Source organism: Takifugu rubripes, chromosome 21 (genome assembly GCF_901000725.2).
Source record: "Takifugu rubripes chromosome 21, fTakRub1.2, whole genome shotgun sequence".
In the NCBI taxonomy this organism is placed as follows: Eukaryota; Metazoa; Chordata; class Actinopteri; order Tetraodontiformes; family Tetraodontidae; genus Takifugu; species Takifugu rubripes.
In genome coordinates, this window is record NC_042305.1 from 17,427,961 (window position 1) to 17,439,368 (window position 11,408).

At 49.1% G+C, this 11,408-nt stretch overlaps 1 protein-coding gene across 3 annotated transcripts in view; it reads right to left on the reverse strand.

Moving 5' to 3' along the window:
- The window catches only part of setbp1 (SET binding protein 1), a 30,738-nt gene extending 19,330 nt beyond the window's left edge, over nt 1–11,408 (reverse strand). The window contains exons 1-2 of one of the 3 annotated variants that reach the window (XM_029829144.1): nt 9,712–11,408; nt 3,877–4,466 (exon numbers count right to left, since the gene is read on the reverse strand). In XM_029829144.1, the coding sequence (XP_029685004.1) occupies nt 3,877–4,308 (432 nt within the window). In that variant the 5' untranslated portion in view covers nt 4,309–4,466; nt 9,712–11,408. Of the gene's footprint in view, nt 1–3,876; nt 4,467–5,694; nt 5,782–9,711 lie in introns of those variants that run through there. The other 2 variants (XM_011615881.2, XM_029829145.1) reach the window with 2 other exon arrangements.

Genomic DNA, 11,408 nt, shown 5'->3' on the forward strand with positions numbered 1-11,408 from the left:
CACACGCGCGCACATGCACACACCATCCCCCATCAACCACACAAAAATGCTGCTTAAAGTAGTCCCAGCTCTCACTCATTGCTCAGGCATAATGCCCACATACATACAAACATACCACAAGGACAGGCAAAAAAAGTCAAACATGTCAGTTTGGTGAGGTTATATTAGTGGTGATTATTCCATGGGCACATAAATCAGTCAAGAGTAGCTCTCGGTGGGCAGAATTTAAATCACATACACACTCACTGTCAAACACACAAACACATGCTTCTATTTTATGAGCTCATCAAGTCCTTCAGGTCACCAACCGCCATCTCAGCCAGGCCTAAAAAAGCTCACATCAGAAGGCTATCATGCACACATCTTCGTGCCCGTGCGCATGCACGCACACGCACACACACACAATTCATATGGCAGCATTCATTTCCTTGTGAATGCACTTGACTAACACATAATAATAACAAATAACTGGGGGACCACCAAGCAACACACACACACACACACACACACACACAGACAAACACACAGACAGACAGACACACACACACACAGAGCCAGGGGGCCACCAAGTAGAGAGGCTGTCAAGACAAGATAAGTGTTAGTCTCACATCAAGGTTTTGCATAGACACACAAATGCACATACTAAACAACAGTGACACATAGCCTGGCCTGGACTCCTGGAAAAGCTCTGGCTTATCTCTCCCCACAGATAGTGAAATGGATTAAGAGCCACATTTGGCACGTCCAGAGAACTGGACAGATAACCAGGAAAACGCTCTCTCAAACTGCAATCACTGCTCAACATGATTTGTAAGTGGAGGTTGTGTGTGTATGCATGTGTGTAAGAGAGAGGGAGCGAGAGAGAAGGAGAAATGCATGCTAGCTTGCATATACTCCATCACGTGCAGGCATTGGGCTGATAACTACGTCCATGTGCGTATGTGTGTGTCGTTGTGGAGGAGTGATGCAGTGGTTGACCCAGGACCCAATCTGTTAGAACACACACATTCATCTTCTAAACACACACAGAGTGGCCAGACAAAGAGCTGTGTGTGAGGGGATGTTCAGCATGTGTGTGATGTCAGCTGGAGACAGAGAAGCAGAGCCCATCATATCCCATTTATGCGTGTGGATCTGTCCCCTGACACGAGGCAGCTGCTTATTGTAATTGTAACATCTATAAATACACACAGATCACGTTAGCGGTGACACCGCAGCATTCTTCTCAATGTAGCCATTTCTCTGGCTTTTGTACATTTAATAAGCAGAATTTGAGCTCAAACTGTTTTGATTCACTCCAACTGAAGTGGGAATGCTTCTTTAACGCCCTTTTCTGTCTTATTTATTTTCATTTTCAACTAATGCATCGCTTAATTTCAATAAATAAATGTGGGAAATGGAGTAATTCTCTCTTTGCATCAATCCATACATCTCTCTTTCTCTGTTTATCAGAGTCAAATCCCCGTCTTAATGGGCATCCATTGTGTCCTGTCCCCCCTGCCTCCCCTATTCATCACACTACTAGACGCACATGCACACTCCCTCTGAGGGGGCCCCTTAACCAGGCTCTCCATATGCCTGACCCCCACCTCCTCTCTCCTCCTCTTCTTTCCACTACCCCTTCTCCTCTCCCCATCCCCTGCTCACACTCTGGCTTCAGCTCTGTGGCTGCTGCTGCTGCCCTGCTGCCATCTGCCACAACACAACAGAGAGGGAAAGAGTGGGGAAAAGATGGGTGGAAGAACAAGGGGGACAAACCAGGAAGACACGGAGGAAGGAAAGAATGGAACGGCTGAGAAAGTGAGAAAAAAGATAAGAAAGAAAGAGTACATCTGTACACAATATAGCTGAGGAGAAGCTGTCCATCTGCTCCCCTTCTTGCCTCCCCGCCCCTCCCCACACACTGCCTCGCTCACACTACAAAGAGAGTATTTAACCCCAACACACACACCAAACAGACACACACACACACCAAACAGACACACACACACACACACCAGGATGCAGCGCAGCATTTCTCTTTACTGTGTTCTTCTCCAGTGAACTTGCTTATATTCCACCCTTGAGGTGGCAGGTGATGGTCGGATGGAGGGAAAGCACGCCAGAGGGGGAGGGGGGCAGGTGTGTGTATGTGTGTCTGTGTGTAGGTGGGGGTGGTGAGGTGAGATTGAGAAATGGGGTGGATAGTAGAGGATGAAGGGTTATAACTGATGTGAATCAACACCAATGCATTTTCCCTCTCCTCCCCTCCCCCCCCCATCTCCTCTCCTCTCCTCTCCTCTCCTCTCCTCTCCTCCCCTCCCCCCCTTCCCCGTCTCCGCTCCTCTCCTCTCCCTTCCTCTCCTCTCTCCTCTCTCCTCCTCTCCCCCTCCTCTCCTCTCCTCTCTCCTCCTCTCCCCTCTCCTCTCCTCTCCTCCCCACAACCCCTCTCCTCTTCTCCCCTCCCCCATCTTCTCTCCTCTCCTCTCCTCTTCTCCCCTCCCCCATCTCCCCTGCACTCCTCTCCTCTCTCCCCTCCCCCCTTCTCTCCTCCCCTCCCCCCCTCCTCTCCTCTCCCCCTCTCCTCTCTCCTCTCCTCCCCCCCTCCTCTCCCCTCTCCTCTCCTCCCCTCCCCCCTCCTCTCCTCTCCTCTCCCCTCTCTTCTGCTCTCCTCTCATGCTTTCTTTTACAAGGAGCTAAAAGGTCAGCCACTGAGGTGACACCCCCCCATCAACAAACCAAAAGTGTGGTGTTAGATGTACTCAAAATCTGTTAATGGCAAATCACCGCCCACAGGGTTTCCTTCCAAAGCAGTAGCTAATTTCTGTTTGAGTAATCACTCACGTTGCACCCATCTACCCTCAGTCAAAAATAGTTTGCGTTCTTCACTTTGTTTTCCACATATTATTAGTTTAAACATAAGGTATAAGTGTTAAAATCCATCATTGCCCATTTCGATTGGCTCCAGGAGACACATATTAGCTGATAACTTACGGTGCCTGTCAACACCATCTCGTGGCAGTTTACATGACTAACCTTTTCTTTTTGACTCTATGGCTAATGGAATGTAAATGAGAAAATGAAGCTATAGCTACTTATTCCCATTTAAAAATGTAAAACACCACGAAAACAGCAGCTTTATATTATTAAAGGTAAGCAAAACACTCAATAAGAAAACAGAATTGACTACAATCATGGGGCTGGGCAGGCTAGAAATACTCCATTACCACATGAGCTCAACAAATCTGTCTAAAAATCACAAGACAGACTAAAACACACACACACAAAACAAAAACAAGGATGAGAATCCTGTTGACAACATGAGGCCTTTGTTCCTGCTGAGCCTGATGAGCTCTGTGACACCGAGATGGCTGTCAGGCGTGGACACACACGCCACTGTGTAGGTCAACACACTCTACAAACACTAGATTCCCCAAAGGACATGTAGATACAGAGTGGCACACACATACACACACACACGCACACGTGCACAATGCGTGATGGGGTGACCCACGAGAGATGATTTCAAGAGAGAAGGAGAGGAGAGGTCTGTGTGTATATGACCACAAATGGAGAGAGCAGACACCAGCTGTCACTTGCTTATGTCAGCCCTATTCTAAGCTCCTGTGTGTGTGTGTGTGTGTGTGTGTGTGTGTGTGTGTGTGTGTGTGGGTGTGTGTGTGCGTGTGTGTGGAAAAGAGAGAGAGACAGTTAGAGAGAGATCTCAGTTAGCCATGACTGGTTTCAATTACGCAGCAAACTTTGACCCTGTGTAACCAAGCATGGAAACAGGAAGTACACAAAGAGCTGGAGTCTTTGGCAGAGGGAGCAGTTAGCTCGGAGATAATCAGACAGAACTGACCCAGTGATATTGGATATGCAATGATGGTGCCTTACCCTTTTTCTGGGAGGTCCCCGCTCCTCATCTCTCTGGCCCCGCCCAGAACCCGTCCCTCCTCCTGTTCTGCCCTGACGTGCCCCTTTGCTCTCTCCGACCGGAGGCCTGATGGTCATCCTGATCTCGGGAGGGCAAATGTAGTTCTCCAGGTTCTTCGGGGGCTTCTTGGTACGCTTGGTGGTCTGAATCTTTAGCTTTAGACTTCCTTCCTGGAAACTTGCTTCCTTGATGGAGAACTCCTGCTCCTCCAGAAGCCCCTCGCCCTGTTCATCCAGCCCCTCCCCTTCGCTGATGGTACCAATCACATCATCAATGCGCGTCAAAGTGGTGGCCCCCGCTCCTTCGTGGGCTCGTTCATTTGGCGCCGCCCTGCCTCCCTGTAACTCCGCCTCTTTGGGTCGGGCCGAGCCAACCAAATCCCTTGGCTCCATCCACACTCCCGCCAGAGCCAGCCTGGATGGGGGAAGCTGTGGCAGGCAGCCAACAGGAAGTCAGGGAACAGTTGTCTGTTGAGTTGGTTGATTGATGTCAATCAGCTACTGGGGTTGAGTCGGTAGTTCCACGTGAACACAGAAAACCCAGGGACAGTCTGCAGAGAGAACAGGTGAATGACATGATTAGGAACAGAGGAGTGCAGCCCCTTCCCATTGCTGTCCTCAGTATCTGTCTCCCTGTTACCCATGAAGGCATCACAGCTCAAAACGCCCATTAGCATTTTGCACCTTGCATGAATAAAACTCAAGCCTGACACCCACTGTAACTTCCCTCTCCCCACTCTCTTTGTTGCTCGCTCTTTCATCGCCTCCCCCTCCCTCAGTCGAGCCCGTGCAGACACTGAAGCAATCAGCGCATAATAAGACATTCCTTTTCTCTGCGCTAAAACCAGGCTGAAGTTAGCCTGAGGACACAAGAAAGGGGAAAAAAAAAAACTAGGCTGACTTTTTTTATTTTTTTTTTCACTCTCTTTTCACTAGTGCAAAGGAGGAGGGAGTCACACGTGGGTAAAAGGGAAGGCTGCAGAGAAAGACCGAGGGAAGGAATCTAAATTCTTTCGCCAGATGTGGTTTACGAGCCAGTCTGGAAAAAAAAAGAAAAGGAGCGTCTGACCCGTTTCACACATGTATCTAGTGGCACCTATACACCAGCGCATTAAAAACTGTCACTGCAGCTCTGAGCTGCGCAGAGTTCTGGATGGCAGCCACTTGTTGGAAGATTGGGGCTTTCCTTTTTGGATCATTTCACATGCGGGCACAAATATTACATACTCCCATCAACATATGCACTTACACAGGCAGCTCGCTTATGAGCGGAGCCTGCAAACAGAAAGCAACCAAAACAAACACTGGACTACACTTCTCACTATAGCTCCAGGGAATCCCATAAGTCAATATGACATGAGGCATGACTGAGCTGGAAGTGGGGAATGCTGTCTCACACACTGAATTTGAGCTGACACCATCTTCACTGACGTGAAATGCTGCGTTTCCACAGTTACGACCGGCCCGTGAGCACCAAAGGTTTACAGCATATCAACCAGTGTTTGATATTGTCACCTAACCCTCGCCCTTCGCCATCCCAGGCTCTGACAAATGCATTTTACACCACGTTGGTGCATGTGCTGCTCTGTGGCTTTTCTCCATTCTGTACCAGGCCATTCCACTGTACCAACAGCTGATCCGTCATAATGCTTCACAGCACATTCTTACGGCTACCCGCTTAGCCTTTTAGGTCATGGGGCCTGGGTTCACCCTGGGAAGGGTTCCAGAGAATCACAGAGCTGACAAACAGGCAGGCGATCGCTCTACAACCACACCTACAGGCAAGACGGCGCTACCACTTTGCATCAGATGCTGCCTTCGGACAGTGGGTAGAATACACCGTGAAGATCTAAAATAAAACAAAAAAACAATTTAGCCATCATATAACAATGCCAAATATTGTGGAAGCCCATATATTAAAGAGCAGTTAACTAATCACAGTCCACAGTGTTTTAACGAGCTCGTCAAGGTATGAATTCACGCAAGCATTGTCCACAAGGTTAAAGCCATTTGATAGATATTCGCAACATTTGATGATATGAAAAGCTCTGTTTCAATGAACGCTCTGCTCAGCAGAAAGGCCTGACAGCCTGAAACAATACAGCCTGTCAAAGCTGATTCATTAGGAGCATTTTTGATGTAGGTTCTGGTGGTCCGGCGGTTAAATCTGAAGCTTATGAACTCAAAGTCACTCCGACAGGCTTTCTCCATAATCTGTTTTCCAAAGCGAAACAATATGTCGTAAGATTTATTTCATATCCCGCAGGATGTCTTTGATTTCCATTAATTGCATGAATACCACGCAATTAATGACCTCATTTCACTTTTCACATGGGAAGCTTTTTCCTGAATAGTGGCTCTTCTGAAAACAGTGGTGTCCTGGACAAATATCCCGATGGTGGCTAAAGTTGGTGCAAGGCAAGACACCAATCTCTACAATGGTATTACCTGTCAGATATAGTGTGTAAGCCCCCTTTAATCGTTAGCGCTCCAACTCAGAAGAGGCTTTGAAGGAGAAGGGCTACAACAATCACTGGCTGCACCTTCCCCACGTTGTTACTTTTGATGCCAATAACCAGAAGACAACGTGTCCAAGGTCTGTCCTGTTCTGAGACTACAGTGCCCCCATGACCAAATTTGGTCCTCCAGAAACGTATGTGTCCCTAATGTCAGCTGGGTGACTCGCCCTTGTGGCATGTGTGAAAGCCACCCTGCGTGTCATGTGACTGGGGACAATGACAGGAAAAGACACAGCTGCCAAACACAACATCGCACACGCATGCACACCTAAAAAAAAAAAAAAAAATTAAAAAAAGGAAACTGCAGCTTCGTTTTGAAGATTCAGCGCCCCCACCTCAAAACCCTACACCACATGACGGCGAAATGGCCTTAAACATTGCGCGTAAACTACTTAGCTGGGTCATGACCAATCTTCCTCCCTCCCTGCTTGGTGCCCTAAGCTGTGTTAGTTCTCTGTTTCTGGCAGACGGGCCTGGGAGTTTATGTAAGACTGACCCCTCCTCGGGCCTCCCTCACTCAGCCCGAGCCTCGCTGTCTCCCCTCGCTCTTTACACGCACACGCTGTGGCAAAGACACATGCAAACCTCGCCTCGCCTCAGACAGCGGGGTGATTGTGAGCGACCAGAGTCGCTGCATAAATAGCTTTATTATGTAGCGCTAACCAGCTTCCCTCTTCAATGGCATATGGCTCTGGATGTGGAAGTGCGTGAATCAGACACTCCTCCATCATTTTACCTTGTCCTTTAAAATCAATTACGATAAGGCACGAGTAATGGAGTACAGGGGGGGGGGGGGAGTGAATGATGCAGCCACATGAAAAAGAGAACCTGAATGTGAGTATGGAGCCAAGGGAGGGCGAAAGAAAGAAATGGCAGCAGAAACACAACCTTTTAAGGCTGCATACCCAGCCTGCAGCCCAGAGCCTGAGGTGGACTCGTGCACACATGCAGAGAGATGAGCACACGCACACATGCGTGCAGCCTCAGACGCAACAACACGTCCACAAGTACGCCAAATGCTGTATGATTGCACAGGGTGAAGAGTCCGTGCCCCCCACCCCCCCACCGCTCCCCTGCTCTGACGCGAGTGCAGCAGTCATCTCTGACTGCAGATGAGCGTTTCACAGGAACGATGAACACGGCCCGGTTGCCATTTTTCATTTATCTCCTTTTTGCTTTCATTCCAACTCTCTGGTGAAGGGGCAATCACACAAAACTAGTGCTTCTAGAATGGTCCAATCTTTGGTTGGAAACAAATCAAACGGACGGCCTCAGCCTCCTTCCAAATCCAGGGGGCCAGGACTTTTCAAAGTGCATCGGTGTTCCCGCCTCAGACAAGGTGAAAGAAGCCACATTTCTGATCATGACCATATCACAGAGCACCGTCTGTTTTCTAAGCACGCGTTTTGAACCCCTATTTACCAATGAAATGGAATAAAACACCTAGTTTCACCAGCTCAGCTCTGCTGGCGCGAAGCATGTATTCAACTGGGGCAGCGAGGACAGTCATAAAATACCATGTATGGGACAGCTATAATAGAAAATGATGGCCTTTCATTCTGCGCAGTCCCACGTGCCCGCGCTCCTCAGCGTGAGCCATATGCTAGGTAGCACTAAAGCCATCCTCACCTAACTGCCCTGCACACGCAGATGAACGTTATACCATTTTAACTGCAGCAGAAGCCACAAAATGGCTGTCAGCAAAAACACCTCCCCTTCTCCCCAACTGTCTTCTTTCTTCCCCTCACCTCGCTCTCGTCTTCCCCTCACCTCTGTCCTTCCCCCTCTTCTCCGTGCTACCTCTTTTCCTTTGCCCTCCACCTCGTCCAGCCCCCCCCCCCCACCCCTCCTCTCGCTCCCCTCCCCTCGCTCTTTCTGTGTGTTCTGCCAAAAGGGTGCTCCAGTGCTGATATTCTGTTGAGGGAGCCTGCCAACAGTTAGATTTGTCCTTGGATCCCGTTCACATTCACTCCTCCCCCTCTCTGTGATCCTATTTCGACCCGGGGTACATGGCACAGAACGGGATACACCTAATCGATTTCTCATGCTCTTATTTAAAGATGGCATGGGCACGAAAACGCTGCCAGTTTCAAGTCCTCCGAACCCGTTAATGGGAACGGATAGACGCTGTATCTGGGGCTGAATCGCCTCCATTATCGCCCAGTCACGCACTTTCCTCACAATCCTGTCTTTTTCTATGCCTTCTGCCCAGCGCCCATTTCCACACCTCCGATCTTATCCAGGCCAGAGACCTGGTCTTTTATTCAACACTTGCCTTGACTCATTCAAGTCTGTCTATTTATCTTCTACGGCTGTGCTTCAGCCCGAGCTTTCTGCTGGATGCTGATAATAGTGGCACACTGCCATTCACTTTCAGTCCTCGCCTTCCTTCACACGTCTGAACCCATTACGTTCGACCAGGAGTTCCTGACGCCGCTGTGAAAGTAACAGGTTATTGATAAATGCAGACTGCGCGCAATGTGAAATCACACATTTGTATGCACGCTGCCGTCTCCAGCGCTCCACAGCAAGCGTGGACGTTGTCCGTTTAAAGAAACATGAATCATAATTGAAGCATTGTGGGAAAATAAACAAGGCGCGCAAGTACTGAGTGTGCTTCCTCGGCGCTCCTGGCATCTTCTGGTTTGTCCCTGTCTGGCCCCCACCAGGTCCAACGAGCAGAACCAGTAGGAAAAACCACATTACGAAGGAGTGCACGCAGTTAAATGTGGCATGACTCCTGAAGCAGCAACTGCTGATGGCTGAGTGTCACACACTGCAATGCTATGTGGAACATCAATGTCAAGGAAGGCGCGGGGGGGGGGTGGAGGGGGTCCACCCCTGGGGGGAAAGGCTGATCTCCAGCATGAGCAGCAATTCTTGAACTGCTCATTGTCCAACATGGGGCGGACACTTCATCTCTTTCAGGTTATCAATTTATCACTCTGTTGCACCCCAAGATGCACACAGACTGAGTAATACAGCACCCCCCCACCACCACCATCCCCGACACCCTGGGGGGGAGCTGCGTGTACGTGCAAGAATGCGTGCACGTGTGTTGGTAGAATCTGGTGGCATGTGACGATAAGCAATTTGCCGTATTTCGTGTCAGTGGGGGAACAACATGGCACGAATAGACATGGAAAGCATGTAGCATGCAAATGGGGGGGCGACATAAAGGCGCAGGGGGACGAGAACATAAATAAAGAAAGGTTACACATTTACAGCAGAGGTGTATTCAGGTGTGGAGTGTGGCCGGTCACCCGGAGCTACTTACCCATGTCTAATGTTGTCACACACTCGGCTCAAAGGTGTAAATATTTTATCAAGATCATTTACAATCCGTTTAGGCGCATTTTACACAAACGACGGATGGGTTGACAGCCTCCCGGGGAGCTGTCAAACGGTGCCAGAATATATGGGTATATTTTTTTTTTTGACAGAAAACCCCAAAGAAAATGGCGTCAACGGTGCTTTGGAGAGGGGGGAAAAGGCGAAAATAGGATTTGCAGCCGATCTGATGACAGCCGTAAGGTAGACGATCAAGACGAGGGAAATCCAGTCGGAAACTTGGCCCTTGTGTCCGGTTCCTCGCAAAAATGGGATTTTTCACGGGTCTGGCTCCGGTGGCGGAGAACCGCGGCGGTGCAAAGTGCGTCTCCGATTCTTTGCAGGATCGCTGGTCACTCAGAGAGCTGTGATCCCTCGCAAATCCGCTACTCGGTTGGTGGAGGAGGAGGGGGGAGCAGGACTATTACTGCAGTCAAAACAAGCCCGCATCCGACGAAAGCCCAAATCCAGCGAGATCCAGCCACAGCGTTCAACCGTCAGTACCGTAGAACCGGGGAGCCGACGCAGGAGCGCAGGTTTGGGTCGCTTTCCCTCGCCGTGTGCATCGGACCAGCGGATTCTCTCTGCGTGTCTCGGTCTTTCTCTCTCTCTCTCTCTCTCTCCCTCTCTGTCTCTGCTTTTCCGATCGGTGAATGTCAGGTCCTGGAGCCTGGTGTCTGGTAATGATCTCACCCCGCAGACTGAGAGCTGTGGCCGAGCAGAGCCGAGGCAGGAGGAGAGGAGCGACATCGCCTCCAGCTGGCAGCCTGCGCCATCGCGCGTCTCCTGCTGCAACTTTCCTCTGATATATCCGTCTCCAGTGGGTCAATAACCTACTGGTAAGCATCTGGCAAAACGTTTGTTCTTCTCATTGACTCAGTAAAGTAATTGTCTCCTTTTTCCCCTTCAAAGTGCTAAAGAGCCTTTAAACATTTAAAAGTTCCCATGGAGGCAAACTAGAAGGGAATCAATAGTAATAATTTCATTTATCAATTTTGTTGAATAAGAATAATGAACTGGATATTATTACTATTTTTGTTGTTGTTATTGCTCACCCAAACACTGATAAACATGACTGGAGATGTTCCTCCCCACTTTCTCCAGTGATTACCACTTCACGTTGACTTCGTTGATTGTGATCTATAGCACATCCTCTGAGCAGCGTTACCCATGTGTGAGCGCGTGTGCGTGTGTGTCCTGTTGTTCATCTCTTGCACGTTCCTTTACAACACTCTGGAAAACACACATCAACGCGTCAGTTTGGTTCAGGCTGCGAGCACGTGCCAACTCTGATCTTCCTGAATAAAACAACATGAAACTAAATAGGGTAGCCGTGCAAATCACATCTGACCTTTATGTCAGGCCGTCCCTGTTGCTCGTCTTTCCTCATCCCCGGCACGTGTGAAGCCTTCTGCACAATGCTCCCTGGGATGTATATAATGTGTATATAATGTTTGTGTGCGTCGGTGTTCCGGATATAAATCTGCCGAGCCATCAGTAGTTTGGGTGTTGTTTTCTCGTGTATTGAGCAGATTCATACAGTATGAATATGATGAGTGTTTGAGTAGATCATTGTAGCTCTTTGCCCTGTTTGTCTACGTGTCAGAGCTTTTCTTAATCACACTCAATAAATTAAGGACTAAC